A 21,088-nucleotide genomic window follows, 5' to 3' on the forward strand; every position below is an offset into this window, starting at 1 on the left:
TTGATTCTTTGGCCTTTGCCTCCACCTGCAAGCAAGTTCCTCCGTAAAGGTTATATTGTCTCATATCATGCATTACTAGTACTACCAATACCGCATTTTTTCAGAATGCAACATGCAATCAACAAATCTTAAATCTAAATCTCTTTAGTCCACCTTGATTGATTATACGAAAACCTAATCTATGATTCAAAAAGTCTTAAAATCAATTTTTCTTAAAAGTAAATAAGTATTTTATTAAATAAGACTACTAAACAAAACATAAATGAATCTAAAGAGTTACAAAAGGATATGTAAAGAAGGACAATGATTCTGAAAACCAATTAAATAATGAGCTAGTAGTAAACAATATTATCAACTACGTTCTTAAAATTTCCATTTTTTTTTTATAAGTATGACACATACATGCTTGCTTTAATGTCTACATCAAACATAACCAAACTAAATTCCAAATATTTAAAGAATACTTGTCTATCTAGTTCCGCTAACCAAATAAAAGGTTGGTGACCTTTTTTGGTAACACCCTTTGAATGGATGAAAAACAGAGTTCCACAACTCAAACACAACACTGTAGTGTAACAAAAGATGCTCCATTATCTCCCCACTATTGGACACATACATGTACAACACCATCCAACAAACTTATTTTCTATTTTAATTAGAAGAGCATTGTTTGTTACACGTGTAATAAGTTTTAGCCTAATTAGAATATCGCAACTGAGGACCCTCTTCCCCCATACTATCATCCATACAAAGAAAGAGACCATCTCAGTCTTAGTCTCACTCTCTTATTTTCAACATTGTAAGTTTCACTCTTTTGTGCTTTTTTTTTTTATTAATTTTTTTAATTTTTATAGAAAAGGTTAACTAACTGGGATGTTAATACAATTCTTTTTAATAAATATGATAAAATTTGCAATCCATTGTGTTTACTCCATAATAATTGTCCTTTATAAGTAATGACACCAAGGAAGTCAATACTGTACTGAAGGTTTTTTTGGTTTAGTCATGAGAACAATTTATTTCAGTACCGGTTAACATCAATGTACCGTTTCGAAGTTACTACAATTATATATATATATATATATATATATTACAAATGATGATATGGTAACGTATTGGGGTAGGGAAGTTGTTAATAAGTAAGGAAATATTTTCTTTTTTTACTGTTTCCTCTCCACAATCACTGGATTTCACATCTTTCAATAAAAAAATTACTGATATACACTCTTATATATGTTATAAAGTTGGTTTTTTATATGTTACACTTTCTTCTCCACTCTTAAATTTCAAATAATTTTAGCTCTCTCTTCTTAGTTTTGTCTTTTGAGCTTTTTGTTCTGTATCGTCTCTCTTAGTTTCACAGTTTTGGTTTTGAGTTCATTTCACTGCTTGTGTCACCATCCACCGCCACTCAAGATCTAGTTAGAGGTCATTGGCTTCAAAGAAAAAAGAGACGGTGAGCACGTGAGGGAGGAATCCATTTTTGGGTTACTAGTCAGTATTGGACCAGTATCTATTAACCAACCGAAATTTGGTATCTTGCTTGGTACGGTTGGAACAATGCCAGTATTTATACCCAAAACGAAATTGTTGCAGTTTCTGTACTGGCCAAGCTACCGGTACTAAAAATAGTGGTATCCGTTGGTATGGTATTCACTTCCTTGAATGACACAAATGGGCTTTTTTTGTTATAGGTCTGGTTCGAACTTTTTATTTTATTTGATAAGAATACTAAGTATTTTAACAAACACAGGAGATGAGAGTAGGTCTTAAAGAAACTGATAGTGATATATATCTAGAAAAGTCTAACTCTTGGTGGGTTTCAAACCTAGATTTTTTAGTTGTGGATAAAAAAACTTAAGGACTGACCTAAATGTAATTAGTGTATATGTAGTTATTAAATATCATTTAATGAAAATTAGTATTAAATTTTTTTAAAAAAACATTAGAATACGTCTTATATATTCATTTATACAACTCCTAATAAGCACAATATAATGGATATATATATTTGTTTTTATTTATTGTTTTCCAACATTAAAATTCCACTTATTTTCGTGAGTAACATTTTATTAGCCAAATTAATTACACACACGCATGTGTGTGTATATATATATATATATACACACATTAGAATACGTCTTATATATTCATTTATACAACTCCTAATAAGCACAATATAATGGATATATATATTTGTTTTTATTTATTGTTTTCCAACATTAAAATTCCACTTATTTTCGTAACATTTTATTAGCCAAATTAATTACACCCACGCGCGCGTGTGTATATATATATATATATATATATATATATATATATATATATATATATATATATGTATTATATTGGATTTGTGTGTACCTAGGCTATGATGTGTGTGGGTATGTGAAAATGTGTATAATGTATGTTACTTACAAAATTTGGAATGTCCGTACAAGAGTATTGCACTGTTGATTGGTAGTTGCATGTACGGACAGAGAATCGAATACCGTTGTCAATATAGGAAGGTAGATTTGCATTGCATTCCCACTAGGGCTACTTTCATTTGACTTCAAGTCAATGTCTTCTTTTACACCTTTTTCTATTTTTTCTTCTTTTCTAACGTGTTTTTCTTTTAATAATGTTGTGTACGTCTATATGCTTTTCTGACCTTTACAAGGGAACTAATGGAAACTCTTACAAGCCAAAAGCATGTTAGGAATCTCACTTTTTCTTTCTTTCATAATTGCCCCTATGTCGGTCTTTCCATAGGGTAACTTCTTCCAAGTTGGTTCCTTTGATGCTAAGCTAATCTTCATGATCTCTATTTTTGAAGGGTGCATGTGTGTGACATTTTGGCCATTGACTGACTTTACAGAAGAGAAGAAGGTACTGACAGAATGGAGAAGACTGCGGAGAAGAAGAGAGAATTTCCTGCAGGTCGAGGCTTAATAGATTTGGTATTCTCTTGGTCTATCGAAGATGTTCTCAATGAGGATCTTTACAAAAACTAGGTTTGTCCTCATTGAAGAAATGATCATGACTAATGAACATTCAATTAGATAAAAAGATAAATTTCAACTTCTTAGAATATATTTACAACAAAAATCATAACTCATCTTAATCCAAACTTATATATACCCACTAATTGGTTTTGGCGGATGAGGTTAGTTGCTAGTAGATGATGAGTCTAAAGGGCTCTTCTTTAGAAAAGTTCATACTTTATTAAATTAAAAAAAAATAATTTGATCACACAATGGATCTTTATCATTATTTCCCCAATAATAATCAAATAAACTTTACACATAAGCTAGACTCATCTTTTTCATGCGTTTTGCTGGAAAATGTTAAATAATTGGGACTTTAGTACATTTTTTTTTTAATAGATTGTATAAAATTTGAAACCTATGGGGTCCCCTTCCTCCATGATTATTGTTCTTTATAGGGCAAGACACCAATGGATTCTATTTGGTGGAGGAATTTCACTTTACCATTATGCCAATACACTAGTAGGTTCCTTTTTGTCTAGATGAGATTCGAACCTAGGTCTTTTATTCAAGGATTAAGGACTTTATTAGTTGAGCTTATTGGAAACCATGTTAGACACCCATACAAAGTGTAACAAGTAGCTAGGATTAAAGACTTTACTAGTTGTGCTAATTAGATACCACATTAGACAGCCGTACAAGTAAAACAAGTATTGCACTGTTGCGTGGTAGTTCCATAGACAGAATCGAATATTGTGGTGCAAGGAAGGTGGCAGGATACAAAGGGTAACTTGCATTCCCACCTTAGTCACTTTCATTTGACTTGAAGTCAATGTCTTCTTTTACACATTTTTTCTTGAGAATATATTCTTTCCTTGGTTTCTTTTCTAACGTTTTCTTTAATCTTGTTTTGTATTTCCATTGGCTTTTGCTGAATTTTTTAAGGAAGCAATGGAAATTCTTAAAAGCCAAAAGCATGTTAGGAATTTCAATTTTCTTACTTTCATAGTATCCTGTATATTGGTCTTTCTATTGAATAACTTCTTCCTAGCTGTTCTTTAGATGCTAAGCGAACCTTCATTATCTCTATTTTGAAGGGTGTGTGAGATTTTAGCCATTGACTGACCATACAGAAGAGAAGAAGAAACCGAAAGAATGGAGAAGACTGTGCTGAAGAAAAACTTTGTTCGGGGTAGAAGATTAATAGATTTGGTATTCTCCTGGTCTATCAATGATATTCGCAACGAAGATCTTTACAAAAAGCAGGTTTGTACACCATGAAGCTCTCACCCTCCTCCTCATTGTAAGAAATTAAATTGTAACACTTGCAGATTGTAGGGTACTATTAATTTCATTAAAATTGTTGTTGGCTAAATGTAAAAAAATGTGGATAACAAAATGAAAATTACATCTGAGCAAAAGGGGTATTATTAATTTTACAATTCCTCTTTTTGGGGGGCTTTTATATACCAATAGAAAGTATGTTGTCACGTTGGGCTAACAGTGAGTTCACATTTTGGGTTAGTGTGTTAGTTCAATTTTGGAAGTAGAATGTGTTGTGATTAAATATTATGGTATCAAATTGTTAGAAATGACACTAAGTTTATTTATTTTGATCTAATTTATCTGCATACTTAAGACATGACATTGATGGTAATTTGTATGTGGTACATATTATTTCTTTATGAAGTTCCCATTTCAGGCAGAGATATAGTTGAAAGCTCGGATTTGTGTTAAAACACAAGAGCTTGTTTAGACCCCAAATTAAAAGAATACGGCTATATTGCTTTTACTCTAACTTATCTAAGTGCGGAAACAAGAGTAAATGAAGCGTAAACAACTGATACTACTCTAGTGCATAAACATGAACAACAAACAATAAAAGTAAAGCACAAGAGTAAGAGAAGAAGAATGCAAACACAAGATAACACGCTGATGTATTATCGAAGAGGAAACTGAAGAACTTGGCGAAAAACCTCTCCGCCGCCCTCCAAGCGATAATCGATCCACTTGAGAATAAAGTTGGAGTACACGAATAACAAAAGACCCTCCAAGCTCCCGCTACCAACGGACTTTACTGAGTCATGTCTTCTCTAACTTTCTAGATCCCGCAATACGCCCGATTGCATTTGCCAAGCCTTCACCGGCTTTTTTTGGCAAATCTCCAATGCTTCCTAATCTCCAAAACACTCTCTACACTCTGAAAATGTGTGAGTTGTGTTTGGGTACAAATCTCCTCTCAATGTATGATTATGGGAGAGGGAAGGAGAAGAGGCTACAATGATTTTTCTCTAAGGATGAGTAGCTCTCTCTCTCTAAAAGATGGGTGTGTGTGTTGTTGAAAACCTATTTAGGGTTTTCCTCTCTGAATGGCCTCCTTACACATTTGTGGGTAATGAGGGTATATATAGTATGAGTGAAGGGTAAGAAAGTCACATTTAAAAAACCTCTAGGCAGAGTTTTGCAGGTGTCTCGCGGGAAGGCCTTACTCGCGAGACACTAGTGAAATCCTCCATATTGGCACGTTGCTTCAGCTTCCAGCATGTGCTTCTCACGTGACTCTTTCGCGGGTTAGCTACTAGCGAGACAATCGCGAAAACCACTGATCTTCAATTTAGCTTGAATCTTCACCAACTTAATACTAAATCTAATACAGTAAAATCCCACAAAAATACAAGGAACAAATTAAAGCAAATACAACACTTTTTGTCATGGAATAAAGCCAACATAAAACATAGTTGTAAATCACAACTTTACAATCTCCCCATTTGGTTATTCTATAACAAAACACCCTATAGCAGACTCTAGACTTAAACGTGAGTTTGGGAACAATGGCAAAACTCACTCACACCTAAATCTAGAAGCTGTGAACTTGAAACACTTGCACAAAACACATTAGACCCTCAAGGTAAAGCAAGTAATAAAACACATTAGACCCTCAAGGTAAAGCAAGTAATAAAAGGACAAGTATAATGTAACAAGTAAAATGCGATCAAGTAAACAAGATGTGAAACATATGAGCAACTTGATCATACACCAAAACAGTCATATGGAAATGACTACAATGATCATATAGCAAAGTAAATGATCATCCGAACATGCAACCAATAAAGCACAATGGCAAAAGGATGTATGCATGTCCAACACTCAACCAATGCAAAACACCAAAGTATTTGCATTAAGGATATAAGATCCAATAAGGGTACAAGAACACACAACTAATGCAAAACACAAAAGGTATTTACATTAAGGATATAATATCCAACAAGGGCACAAGTGTGTTCCAACACAAAAACACGATGCAAAGAGAGCAACAAAGCATAGATACTAAAAGTAACTCAAAGTACCATAAAGCAACGAGAAAACAAGCATAAAGTAAAACAAAGGAAAACAAGGTTTTCTAAAAAAGATGTCCTCTCTCCCTTGGTATATGCATCTCCCCTATGGCTTTCTCCCCCTACGAATGTGTACGAGGTAAAATATCCCCCCTAAGAATGTGCACATGAGTCATATAAAAATGACAAAACACATCAGCATACTCTCCAGTATACACTCCCCCTTTTTGTCACGAATAGACAAATGAATCAAGAGGAATGAGGGAAAGAAAAGAAGATATGAACAAGAGTATGATGCATGAGGGGTGCAAGATGTATGAGAAAATGAAGCTCAAAAAAAGAGAAAAAATATCTTAAAGACACAATGCTACAAAGCATAAAGAAAACATGACATGCTAAAGATGTGGAACAAGATATAGACCTAGGCATGACATAGACACAAGAACATGTTATATGAGCTAAAAGATCTAAAAAGACTTAACTAGTATGAGTGAATGCAAAACATGTCAAGTGTTAGAGTGCAGCAAATGTGCATCTAGTGTGCATCTGTGTGCATGTGAGATGCATGACCAATGATGATTAAGCACTTACGGGGCAAAGTGTATAAAACACACCACCGATGATCAAAACATGATAAACATGAATAATTATGGCGATCTCCAAAATTTGGTACTCATCGGAGTCCAAAACAGCGAGAAAATGCCATTTGGGCATTTTATCAAACACTTAGAGTGCACATATTACACATGTATGTTAAACAATGCAAGAACATATGAAAATCTTGCCTAAATACATGTTATTTTTGTCACAAGGGGCCAACAACCAAAGCAAAACATCATTTAAAACAAAGCCCAATAAAAAAGATTTGATAAAAATTAAGTTTTTCAATTTCCATTTGAGAAAATCCCAACTATGTACATAAAACCCCTAAAAACATAATCTAAGGATCAAAATCAATGAAAAGAGTTAAAGATTACCTTAGAGATGTTTATGGAATGTAAAACACTTGAATTTAGTTGGGTTTTGATGTTGGAGCATCAAAATAGGGGTTTGGGAGAAGACGAGAGAAGTTTAAAACAAATGTCCCACAAATTGCCCTTTAAAAAACTGATCTGAGAATTTTCGCGGGAAGCTGACTCGCGAAAGTACTCGCGGGTAAGCCTTACTCATGAGATACTCGCGAAACTCTCTGTCCAAGGTTGAAAAACTTGAGAATTGGACCATTTAACTCCCAGTTGACCTTATACATGAAAAAAAGGTCACAAAAACATCCAGAAAACATGTTTTTCAAACAAAAACAACTTGAAAAACTTTGAAAAACATGAGTGATACAAATTATTTCCAAAAGCAAACAAAAAGAACAAAAATCTTTTTGGTTTGATCCACATAAGGTTGAGCACACACACATCACATTTGAGCATGTACAATCATATAAATGAAATAAGCATTCATTGAACAAAGTCTTATGTGTTGTGCGTGAGTATCAAATGTGAAAGAGTCCTTAATCTAGAGTGAAGCTTCAATGATCAATTCAATTATGTCATACACAACTAGTACTAAGTCAAGTGGACTATCTCAATTATAGAAATGAACATATATGATTTCCCACAAGAATGAGTACATAACTTTGAAGCTTTTCATTTGGCTTCATTACAAAACATAACATATAATCATTTTTGAACAAAGTACATCTCATTTTGAGATCGATGCCTAAACTTTTGATATTTCAACTTTGTAAGTGAGTAAGCCTTTGGCTTTTTAAGGAACCATACATTTCAATACAAGTCGCTTTCCCTTTTTTCTATTCAAATACTAGTATGTGCGACGGCTTTTACAACTCAATATCTCTTTTTGAGATTTTACATTTGATGAGCGCTTTAAGCAAAATATAAAAACGTGAGAAAAGATATAGACACAAGTCTATGCATGTATCAAGACCAACAAGACTATTGACTAATCATTAATAACAAGCTTGAAGATCGGTTTACAATAATCACACATAGATTTCAAGATTTGTCCCACAAAGATAAACGTGCATACAAAACAAACTAAGTTCGTAAATGCACTACGCCATTAGTATGAATGTACTAGGCCAAACTCACATGTGATATGTGTTCAAACATATACGATCAAACTTTTTGAATTTTTCACTTTTTATGTGTTTTTGGATTTTTACACACACAAAAACAAAAGTATAAAATTAAGATCAAATGCAAAACACAACAAACACAATGCATATAAAGAGATGCATGATGCACAAATGCATGACAATGAAGTATCTAATGCATGAAAGGTCCTATAAAGATCCAAAGAATTAGATCAAGGACCAAACGAGCATAAGCTTAACCATAGGAACCCTTCCTCATCCAAACGGAATGATTGTTTGGAATAAGTGTCTCATGAGAAGTAAGATGAGGGTTGGAAGAATGAGAATCGGAGATGCACATAGACAAGGAGGTAAGAACATTAAAAATTTTCTTCAACAACTTACCATTTTCCCCCAAATCCAATTTTGCTTGCAAAGTACAACTTCCAAGAAGCTCAAGTTTCTCTTTTCTTTTGATTCTTTTAAGAGCCTGAAACTTAGAGCAAAGAGGTCTAAGATGGCCAAAAGCACCACAATGGTGACAAACAATGGGTTTAGGTCCACTAGGCTTTTTAGGGAGGGATCTAGTAACATGGTTTTGTTCTTTCTTCAACTTGGAACATTGAGATCGTATATGACCGATCACACCGTAATGGTGGCAAGTTGGAACAAACTTAGATCCATCCAAAACCTTAGGTTGAGACCTAAACGGAGGCTTTGGCTTAAGAGCCTTTCTCTCCACTTTTTGGTTTCTTTTGTGTGGAGGAATGTATACCGATTTGTCTTTAGATGTAGAACTCACAATAGGCACAAAATTGAGTACCACAACATGATTGCTACAAATATTTTCATCATTTTTAGCAATAGGTTCAGCAATCAAACACTTGGCATGCAACATAAGAGATTCATTTTCACATTTTAACTCATCAACAAGTTTGTTAGACAAAACAAGTTTAGCATCCAAGTCCATATTCAAACATTCAAACTCTTTTAGCTTTTCAAGAGAATTTTCAACAAGCTTCTTATTCTTTTCAACCAATTTATTGGATTCATTGAGCTTAGCAATCAAATCATCATTTTCACAATGAAACTTGCTCAAATTCTTATGAAACTTCTTAGCTTCTTTCTTCAAGAGTTTGATGTTTGGAATATCAACAACAACCAAAGATTCATGTAACATGGCATCACAATTTTGAGGATTAACACTCATAGAGACATTTTCACAAACACATGGTATGTTACAATCAATAAGATCCATAGAAGCATAAAAAACACTATCCATGAAAAAACACACAAAGAGGTCAAGGATCACACTTAGGTAATGAAACCAATACAAGTGTACCCACTCTAATACCAATTGAAAGCTCAGATTTGTGTTAAAACAAGAGTACGGATAGATTGCTTTTACTCTAACTTATCTAAGTGCGAAAACAAGAGTAAATGAAGCGCAAACAACTAATGCTACTCTAGTGCATAAATATGAACAACAAACAATAAAAGTAAAGCACAAGAGTAAGGGAAGAAGGATGCAAACACAAGATAACATGCCGATATGTTATTGAAGAGGAAACCGAAGCACTCGGTGAAAAACCTCTCCACCGCCCTCTAAGCGGTAATCGATTCACTAGAGAATAAAGTTGGAGTACACGAATAACAAAAGACTCTCCAAGCCTAGTCTACCTAATGTACTTGTGCCCTCCAAGCTCCTGCTACCAACAGACTTCACGGAGTCATGTCTTCTCTAGCTTTCCGAATCTCGCAATACGCCTGATTGCATCCGCCAAGCCTTCACTAGTTTCTTTTGGCAAATCCCCAATGCTTCCCAATCTCCAAAACACTCTCTACACTCTGAAAAGGTGTGAGTTGTGTTTGGGTACAAATCTCCTCTCAAGGTATGGCTATGGGAGAGGAAAGGAGAAGAAGCTACAATAATTTTTCTCTAAGGATGAGTAACTCTCTCTCTAAAAGATGGGTGTGTGTGTTGTTGAAAACCTATTTAGGGTTTTCCTCTCTGAATGGCCTCCTTACACATTTGTGGGTAATGAGGGTATATATAGTATGAGTGAAGGGTAAGAAAGTCACATTTAAAAAACCTCTAGGCAGAGAGTTTTGCAGGTGTCTCGCGGGAAGGCCTTACTCGCGAGACACTAGTGAAATCCTCCAGGCTGACACGTCGCTTCAGCTTCCAGCATGTGCTTCTCACATGGCTCTTTCGCGGGTTAGCTACTAGCGAGATAGTCGCGAAAAACACTGATCTTCAATTTAGCTTGAATCTTCACCAACTTAATACTAAACCCAATACAATAAAATCCCACAAAAATACAAGAACAAATTAAAGCAAATACAACACTTTTTGTCATGGAATAAAGCCAACATAAAACATAATTGTAAATCACAACTTTACAATAACCTTGCAATCATGTCCAGAACTTGTTGATCAGATTTGTCCATGTACTTACTTTTCTCTCATGAAAATTGCAGTCTTAACCCTGACTTTATTTACTAACAGGTGAGACAGATTCCACAGACATTTTCCTCCATATCAGAATACATGAATTCATTTATTTATCCACTTATTGAGGAAACACGTGCTGACTTGTTATCAAGCGTGTCAACATTGCCTCTAGCACCTAGCCGTGTTATATTGTCATTCATACAAGCTACGGAATATGAACCACCCAAAGACTATTTTTACCATGTTATATTTAAAAGTGTGAGTGAATTGGAGAATAATAATGGGGCATATGAGCCTATGGTTGGAGACCTCATTGTCTTGACAGATGTAAGACCAAAATACATTGAGGATTTAGACAGACCCAACAGACCCTTTGTTGTTGCTTTAGTTCAAAGGGTGATAGACGACAATATTCTTACAATATTAGCCTCAAAGCCTATCTTGGCAGAAGAACAAGAAAACAAGAAGAAAAAAACTCTTTATGCTGTTTTCATGATAAACATGACCACAAATATCCGTATATGGAGAGCATTGAACTTTGAGCTGGAAGGTGAAAACATAGACATCATTGCAAAAGTGCTGCAACCAAACTCTGCTGTAAGAATTTCAATCATTGCTTAATTTAGTGTGCCATATTGATGTTTTTGGAAACAATTCTCAGAAACTTTTTATTTACTTCTTGTAGGAAGCTAAAATATGTACTACTTTTTCTGAAAGAAGTTGCAGTACTGCCTATGCAGATATGAGGTCCATAATTTGCTTTTCTGATTTAAATGACTCCCAGAAAGATGCAGTTCTTAGCTGTTTGGAAACTAGGGAATGCAAGCATCAGAATACTGTTAAACTAATATGGGGCCCTCCGGGAACTGGGAAAACCAAAACAGTTGGTGTGCTATTGTTCTCTCTGCTTAGAATGAAATGCAGAACTCTTACATGTGCCCCAACGAATACTGCAGTTTTGGAAGTGACAAAGTGCCTTCTAAAGCATGTAACAGAGTCAGTTGAATATGATACCTATGGGCTTGGAGACATAGTTTTATTTGGAAATAGGGAGCGAATGAAGATTGATGATCGTTATGACCTTCTGGATGTATTTCTTGATAACCGAGTTAGTATACTGTATGAATGCCTTGTTTCATCAACTGGTTGGAAAGGTAGTCTATTATCAATGATTAGTTTGCTCAAGGACCCTAAAAGTGAATATCATTTGTATTTGAAAACTAGAAGAGTGGTAGAAAATGAGGAGGAAGAAAATGATGGTATATCTGAAAATAAAGGGATAAATGTTAATCAGGGGAAGGAGATTGATGATCAATCCTCAAAAGACAAGAAGAGCAAGAAAAATTTGAAGAAAGTTATCATTCAAACCTTAAATGAAAACAAAAACAAAAACAAGAAAACACAGAAGGAGATGAGGCCTTTGTGGAAAGGAAAGAAATTAGAGAACGAGGAAATAGAAAGCGGGGGTAATTCTTCCCAAGATAAGAAAAACGAAGGACAGGGAACTGATGAATGTGACAATCCTTTGACATTTGAGGAGTTTTTACAGGAGAGATTCAATTGCATTTCAGAGCGTCTGACATGTTGTATTGGAAATTTGTATACACACTTACCTACTTCTTTTATTTCATTAGTGGTGGTAAAGAAGATCATTAAAGCTCTTGATTTCCTCAAATCTCTTGAAACTTTGTTGTGTGCTGTCAGTGTTACTGACAAAGGGTTATTAGAGAAAGTCTTCAGCGAGAATGTAGGAACTGGACTTGGTCACTTAAGAGAGTTGAGTATTGTGAGAAATGAGTGCCTTCTTGTACTTACATCTCTTCCTCAAAAATTCCCAGTTCCAGATTTTGAAGACAAGTATGATATAAAAGAATTCTGCCTGCAATATTCTTGTCTGATTTTCTGCACTGTATCAAGCTCTGCTAAATTGCATGAAGTAATGGCTGATCTGGAACTGCTGGTTATAGATGAAGCTGCTCAGCTTAAGGAATGTGAATCAACCATTCCTTTACAACTTCCTGGAATCCGCCAAGCTATTCTTGTTGGGGATGAACGGCAATTGCCTGCAATGGTTAAAAGCAAGGTTCAAAGTTTTATTTTTATGGTTCTCTTGTTTTCCTTGTTTGTCTTTAAAAATTATCAATGTAACATCTTTAAAATTTGCTATTACTAGATTTCTGAGCAAGCTGAATTTGGAAGAAGTTTGTTTGAGAGGCTAGTATTGCTAGGACACAAGAAACACCTTCTTAATGTCCAGCATAGGATGCATCCATCCATAAGCTTATTTCCAAATAAGATATTCTATGAAAATCAGATTTTAGATGGCCACAATGTCAAAGGAAGAAGCCACGAGAGGCATTTTCTTCAAGGGAAGATGTACGGCTCCTATTCTTTCATAAATGTACCACATGGAAAAGAGGAATTCAATAAAAGCCATAGTCTGAAAAATATGGTTGAGGCTGCTGTGGTGTCTGAGATAGTTTCAAGCCTTTTCAAAGGTATGTCTAAAGTAGCAACTAATTCTAGTCTTATTTTTGGCAAAATGTTTTGCTAGGAATGTTAGTTATGGTTAGCTTGATCATCAATAAGTTAATGTGTATGATAACTATCATTTTCTTTTGTTTCTCCTTTCACTCCTAAAGAATCAGTTCGCACAAAGAAGAAGGTTAGAGTTGGTATCATCTCACCATACAAGGCCCAAGTCCTTGCAATTGGAGAGAAGGTGAAAAAGTACATTGCAGATCCTAATGATGACTTCTCCATTTGTGTTCGCTCTGTTGATGGATTCCAGGGTGGTGAGGAGGATGTGATAATTATCTCTACTGTCAGATGTAATCAGAATGGAATAGTTGGTTTTCTTAAAAATCATCAAAGAACAAATGTGGCACTAACGCGTGCAAGGTAACAAATGATGTATACAGTATAGACTTCACTATGTTGCAGCTAGAACATTTTTTGAGAATCTGGTGGTTTTGCAATTAATGGGCACAATTTTAATTTGCAGGCATTGCCTTTGGATATTGGGAAATGAAGCTACTTTAACTAAAAGGTGCACTATTTGGAAGGAGTTAGTCATTGATGCCAAGAAACGGAGGTGTTTCTACAATGCCAATGAAGACCAGGGCTTGTCTCAGGCTATCACAGTTGCCTTGGTTGAATGTGGCCAAATGCACATTTTATTCAACATGGATTCTTCCCTGTTCAGGAAAGCAAGATGGAGGGTATGCTGATTCTTACTTGTTTTTTCCTTTTAATAGTTCTGGTGGTACATCAACAACTTATTTTCTTTACTATTCTATGTCTCTTTAATATTATTATATATAAAAAAAAAGTGTATGGGGATGTGGATCCTCTTTTCATGGTCGTGTTGCTCATTAGTTTTAAACATTTTGTTGGACCCTCTATTCATTTCTCAATATAGGTCTCCTTCAGCAATGATTTTTTGAAATCTATGTCAAGAGTTAAAGATACTGAGACCTGTAAAGAAGTGCTTACTTTATTGAAAAATCTTGCAAATGGTTCGCGTCAATCTCTCAGGAAGAAAAACCTCTATGACCATCATGGAACTTCTTCCCAATTATTAGAGCAGTACAAGGTCAAAGGTTTGCTGCATCTTGTTTGGACTGTAGACATTCTCAAGGAAAATTCATACTACATTCAGATTTTGAAGTTTTGGGACATTTTGCCATTAGATGAAATTCCAAAACTAGCAAATCATCTTAATGTCTTATTTGAGAACTATACTGTGGAAAAGATGAATCGCTGCAAATACAAACGTAACGATGGGTATGTGTTTTATTTGAATTCATTCTTGTTACTATCCAATTTTCTCCTTGTAAAAATTACAAGCAAAAAGGTCAAGTGTTCAATTATACGGTCTTTTGGTTAGATTTTCTTCTTTGAAGCAACATGATGTAACATGCCATATGATTGAAAATTGTTTAATCCAATTAGTCTCCCCCGGCGCCCCCCCCCCCCCCCCCCCCCCCAATAACAAGAACAGGAGGGGGATGGGGAATTTTTGGTAGAATTTCCTCCGTGGGAGAACTAGGCAATTCCATTGAGCTACAAGGCTCTTGGCTTAACCAATGGAATCTATAGATTAGACTTTCAATAGTGGTTTAAAATTTCTTATATGTATATTGAGAGAGAGAGAATGATTGAAAGGTGTTTAATCCAATTAGAATCCCCCCCCCATAACAAGATAGGAGGGGGATGGGGGATTTTTGGTAGAATTTCCTCCATGGGAGAACTAGGCAATTCCATTGAGCTACAAGGCTCTTGGCTTAACCAATGGAATCTATAGATTAGACTTTTAATGGTGGTTTAACATTTCTTATATGTATATTGAGAGAGAGAGAGAGAGAGAGAGAGAGAGAGAGAGAGATTTGTTTTATTACTATTTAGGTAGGGCATTGTTGCAGAAGACGTGCCTTATGCCTGCAGGATGTGGAACAGGAAATAAATAAAAAGAAAATATTTATGGCAATATCTCTACTACAAGGATTTCCTTTATGGGGACCTAACATCATTTTTTATTTGCTACAGGTGTTTAGTTGTTCCAATGCAATGGCCAGCCAACTTAAGTAGTTGTCCTGAAGCTGATTCTTTATTGTCACTATCAGAACTATTAGCATCACTCAGTTTCAGGGATGAGTCAGAATCATCATCTACAAATTATAGGTGAGTAACATCAGAAATTATCCAACTAATCAATTTTTCTTACTTTAAAATTAGCTTTAAAGAGATTTAAAAGAGCGTAAGCCAGTTTTATTCAATCTAAATAGTCACTTAGCTTGTCAAATGGGAGTTATCCATGCTGTTGTTGTAAGGTATAAAATTTAACATCAACAGCATTTTCTGTTTTGCTTTAGGTGACTAGCACTGCTTGCAAAAATTATACTACTGCATATAAGGTGACCGACAAATTCTCATGCTGGTGATTGTAGAAATCCTTATAGAGGACTAAAAATTATGCCTAGATACAGATACACTGTTTTCTGTCCTTCAGAGTATTAGATCACGTTCTTCTTTTCATACTAAATTTGTTATTATCAATATGGTTCCTGATTTGTGACAGTCTCAGCTCCCACCAGAATCATGATTCTTGCTGAACTTATTTCTCCTCTAGATTAACACACACACGCACACACAAACTTTTTTATTTTTATTTTTCTTTCTTCTTTCTTTTGCAAATGATATTGAAAGTTTCAAGCTGCATAATTTGATCTTGATGTTTCATGCTTCTCCTTCTCTTTTCCTTACTTTTCCCCCTTAGTACAAGACATGCATGTTAAGTTGAAGGTTTGATTGTCGGACTGATTGTTTTTCCCATCAATAATTTCCAGAAATAATTAAAAGTACACAATGGGGAGAATTGTTGTTACAAATAGATGGCCAAGAAATTTGCCTAGTTACTAATCGGGTACATTTACCTTCTTATTGGGAATAGAATTTGAGTATGCACTTCTGAAGCCATCTTTATTTTTACCTAATTAGAACTAAAACATAGGTTGTATCCATCAGTATCCTGAAATGTTTCTTACATATTATACATGTTTTATCTATTAATGACACTATTACATACAGAGTTGAAAGGGTTAGATCTAATATATTAATATCATACTATGCATGTCCTATTCATTTAGTGTGAGATGCTAAATCAAATGTCTATCCACAAAAGTGTTTTTGTAGAACAAAATCCTCAAAACTGAAATCCATAACATCTTATTAAATTTTATAACAAATAATCTATATTGGTACTTGTATTAAAATCCAATGATTTCAAATCCTAGAATACATATGCAACCCCAGAAAATGCTGAAAGTATATGAGCTAGTTCTTCAGTTGATATTTCACAAATCTGTTTTCTACTTAATATGCATACAATGCAAAAGACTCCCCTCATTGTTGACATTCTATGACTCTCAGATAGTGAAGACCTATAAAGAATCCGAAAGATAGGTTTCGTAGGAGGAGTTGCTCTACAGAAGAAAGACACACAAAGCTTCTGGGGTGTCTTACTCTTAACGAGGCACGTTCACTCTACAGAAGAAAGACACACAAAGCAAATCGACACGGTTTAAGCCTTCAACACCATTAATAAATGTGTCAAATTTGTGCTAACCTATCTAACCTGTAATCAACATTAAATGACCTAATTCATATAAATAAATATTATTTTTATCTAACATAAACCTCTTTTCACTTTAACTTTCTTAACTATGTATTGAATGCCTTCTCAAAAAAAAAAAAAACTATGTATTGAATGGGTTAAATTGGATTGTGTGTTGTGTCAACTTGAGTAATAAACGAGTTGTGTTAAGGTTGAGAGGTTTTGATATAATTATTGAAATAGCCTAGGTTAGGGTTAAGTTATGTATTTATTCACGACAAACACAATCTGCTAGCTCAAATTGTTGCCTTTATTTGGATGCAACATCTTTCTCACACCAGGTGGATCCAACACTTATGGGCCCCACCTCCATATGAGAAAGGTGTTGCATATCACCATTACATAAATAATAGTAAATCCATTTATCATAAAACATAAGGTTCTAATATCAGTTCTCCAAAAGCATTTAATTAAGCAACCCTAACATGTAATGAGGTGCTACATAAGAAACATCATTTTACGCAGACTGGCTTACATACATGAATAAAAAAAAAGTTGGTCCTTACATATTGTTCATGTAGCACGACATTACATGAATTAATTGCAAATCAACGTGTCTCCCCAAACACCTTATCCTTTGTCAAGAGGATGAATTAAATTAACTTCTGAAAATTTAGTAGACCTATGCATAATAAACGAACCATGCTTAAAAGTATAAGTGCCAAGGGTCTACACTAGCATGTTAATCATTGTTATTACGTCAAAATGTACAAAATTAAAGAGACCTATATGGTTTTGATTTAATTTCCAATCAACCTTACTTCATACGTTCTAGTCAAAAGACGCGATTCGTGTCGCTTTACATTTTAGATACATTTATTGTATCAAACTCCTTTAAAAAAAATTTAGTTGCAAGTTAGTATAATCTAATAGGACTTTAAGAATTGCTTTAAACTCTAAGCCCTCCCATGCAAAAGTTAGTTCAAAAGAAGAGAAGGTAAAAAACACAATCAATTTTGACTGGAATAGGAAATATTTGCGGAGTCATGCTCCTTTTACCATTAGATACTTGGAAAATAGTGAGCATATGCATCCAACAACAATAATAAGGAAAAAAAAAAAAGAATGTATCCACGAAAACTTAGGAAGCAAGTTGTACTGTAGTGGCCTATTGAGGCTTGCTGGTATTACTCGAGCAATTGAGGTAGAAAGAACATATGAACATATACACATAATTTCATACATAATGACATGTATGTAAGTATATTGATGATACATAAGTATACAGATATTAATACAAACACATATTTGTAAGGACACTATTATACATACATATACATGTGTTCTTTGTAAGTTCTTGTTTGTACATGTTTTTAATTAGTATACATTCATGCATTTCCATATGCATACATATGCCAATAAATATTCGAATACTATCACATGTATAAGTATAAATATCCTCTCTGCATCTCCAACTTTACCATATTCTTTCGAAATGATTCCCTACAGAAGCAAATTAGTGATAAAACATATACAATTAGTCCAGTAGTACTTCATTTCAAAATATCTTAAGACTAATTAAGCATAACCATCAATCAGCAGGAATGAGAGGGAACCATAACCAATAAAGAATTAATAAAGGGGCATGGTCAAGAACAATGTAATATCCTTTCTGTGGACAGTGGATCCTACTTGAACTGCATAACCAATCTTGATAGCTTACTTTTTTTGCGTTTATTAATGATGAGAAACCTCTTCCAAGGAGGGCCACTCTACCACTATTGTTGAGTAAACCCCGGATAAGATACACGACCCCGCTCTCAAGAATTATGTATCAAATAATTTTGAGACTCGAACTAGCTAGAGACCTCAGGAGGAGTAACCATGAATAGCTTACGTTTCATACAATTGCATACAATAATAAGACTATATATATAATATCTAAATGCTAAAGAATAATGTTTATTGTTGTTACGCTTATGTTGAGCCACATTAGTGTATCAGTTTAGTACACTTCAATCAATTTCAATTGGAAAATCTATTAGCAATTAACTAAATGAATTTATTTAATTATTTTGTCCAAATCTATTAGTACATGAAGTCATATAAGCCTTTTTTAAATTAATATTAATTAAACTATATGATCTTATAAATAATGTATCCTATGAATGTTGTCATTTAAATTTTTAATTGTGATTTTGTTTACTAACTAAATTTTTTTACAAAGTCCATTCACTTCACTTTGGCCCTATTTGGTCCATTCACTTCACTTTGGTCCTATTTGGGCTACGTTGGTCCATTCAATGTACTTCAATCCACTTTGGTCTAGTTCGGTCCTTGTCAATTCATTTTGGTCCATTTCTATCCATTTCAGTCCATTTTGGACTAATTGGACCATAAATTGATTCTTTGGCCTTTGCCTCCACCGGCAAGCAAGTTCCTCCGTAAAAATTATATTCTCTCATATCATGCACTACTAGTACTACCAATACCCCATTTTTTAAGTATGCAATATGCAATCAACAAATCTTAAATCTAAATCCCTTTAGTCCACCTTGATTGATTATACGAAAACCTAATCTATGATTCAAAAAGTCTTAAATCAATTTTTTAAGTAAATAAGTATTTTATTAAATAAGACTACTAAACAAAACATAAATGAATCTAAAGAGTTACAAAAGGATATGTAAAGAAGGACAAAGGTTTTGAAAACCAATTAAAAAATGATCCAATAGTAAACAATATTATCAATTACGTTCCTAAAATTTCCATTTTTTATAAGTACGACACATACATGCTTGCTTTAATGTCTACATCAAACATAACAGAACTAAATTCCAAATATTTAAGGAATACTTGTCTATCTAATTCTGCTAACCAAATAAAAGGTTGGTGACCTTTTTTGGTAACACCCATTGAATGGATGAAAAACAAAGTTCCACAACTCAAACACAACAATGTAGTGTAACAAAAGATGCTCCACTATCTCCCCACTATTGTACACATACATGTACGACACCATCCTACAAACTTATTTTCTCTCTTAATTAGAAGAGCATTGTTTGTTACATGTGTAATAAGTTTTAGCCTAATTAGAATATCGCAACTGAGGACCCTCTCCCCCATACTATCATCCATACAAAGAAAGAGACCATCTCAGTCTTAGTCTCACTCTCTTATTTTCAACATTGTAAGTTTCTCTCTTTGGTGCTTTTTGTTGTTGTTGTTGTTGTTTTTTATTTTTTTATTTTTATTTTTTATAAAGAAAAGGTTAACTAATTGGGATGTTAATACCATTCTTTTTAATAAATATGATAAAATTTGCAATCCATTGTGTTTACTCCATAATAATTGTCCTTTATAGGTAATGACACCAAGGAAGTCAATATTGTACTGGAGGTCGTTTTGGTTTAGTCATGAGAACGATATATTTCAGTACCAATTAATACCGATGTACTGTTTCGGAGTTATTACAAAATTATATATATATATATATATATATATATATATATATATATATATATATATTACAAATGATGATATGGTAACGTGTTGGGGTAGGGAAATTGTTAATAAGTAAGGAAACATTTTATTTTTTGACAATGGTGAAAAAAATTAAATAACAAATAAACTAATGGCTTCAAACGAAAGAATCAAGAATCAATAAATACATCACCTGTTTTCTTATCTTTTCACACGTTGGTATTGCTACCTTTTTTACTTTTTCCTCTCCACAATCACTGGATTTTACATCTTTCAATAAAAAAATTACTGATATATTCTCTTAGATAATTCTTATCAAAGGTGCTAAAAGTGCTAAATACTATTTTTTAGCATTTTTAGCACCTCAAATGATAAAAACACACCTACATCAAATATGCTAAATCATAAAAATTTTAGCATTGAGAGAGAGACAGAGGAGAGAGAGACAATGAGAGAGAGGAATAATACAAAATAAAAAATAAAATAAAAAAGAATATTGAAATGAACTGTTAAAAAAATAGAAGTTTTGATGTAATGTATATTGTAAAGTAATGTATTATATGTTATAAAGTTGGTTTTTTATATGTTACACTTTCTTCTCCACTTTCAAATTTCAAACGATTTTAGCTCTCTCTTCTTAGTTTT

General features: G+C 33.9%; 1 protein-coding gene across 4 annotated transcripts; it reads left to right on the forward strand.

Annotated features, from left to right (window-relative positions):
• Positions 1–2,867: 2,867 nt before the first annotated feature.
• Positions 2,868–17,077, forward strand: LOC142633358 (uncharacterized). 4 transcript variants are annotated; one of them, XR_012843889.1, is made up of 11 exons: positions 2,868–2,996; positions 4,067–4,235; positions 10,900–11,442; positions 11,531–12,928; positions 13,019–13,343; positions 13,488–13,746; positions 13,850–14,066; positions 14,267–14,631; positions 15,394–15,528; positions 16,194–16,270; positions 16,777–17,077. XR_012843889.1 is itself a non-coding variant. In XM_075807582.1 (10 exons), the coding sequence occupies exons 2-10, from the start codon at positions 4,125–4,127 to the stop codon at positions 16,778–16,780; spliced, it is 3,357 nt and encodes a 1,118-aa protein (XP_075663697.1). In that variant the 5' UTR covers positions 2,868–2,996; positions 4,067–4,124; the 3' UTR covers positions 16,781–17,077. The 4 variants fall into 4 exon arrangements, 2 of the variants coding, with proteins under 2 accessions (XP_075663697.1, XP_075663698.1); XM_075807582.1 differs by lacking the exon at positions 16,194–16,270; XR_012843890.1 differs by lacking the exon at positions 2,868–2,996 and having other exon boundaries at positions 3,782–4,235.
• The last annotated feature ends 4,011 nt before the right edge of the window (positions 17,078–21,088 follow it).

Source organism: Castanea sativa, chromosome 5 (genome assembly GCF_040712315.1).
Source record: "Castanea sativa cultivar Marrone di Chiusa Pesio chromosome 5, ASM4071231v1".
NCBI classification, from domain to species: domain Eukaryota; kingdom Viridiplantae; phylum Streptophyta; class Magnoliopsida; order Fagales; family Fagaceae; genus Castanea; species Castanea sativa.

Excerpts from the sequence above, each read along its gene's own strand:
- LOC142633358 (XM_075807582.1), top strand. The coding sequence starts at position 4,125 with ATGGAGAAGACTGTGCTGAAGAAAAACTTTGTTCGGGGTAGAAGATTA. Across the intron at positions 13,344-13,487 it reads AGTTTCAAGCCTTTTCAAAG|AATCAGTTCGCACAAAGAAG; the intron begins GTATGTCTAAAG and ends TCACTCCTAAAG. Across the intron at positions 13,747-13,849 it reads GTGGCACTAACGCGTGCAAG|GCATTGCCTTTGGATATTGG; the intron begins GTAACAAATGAT and ends TTTAATTTGCAG.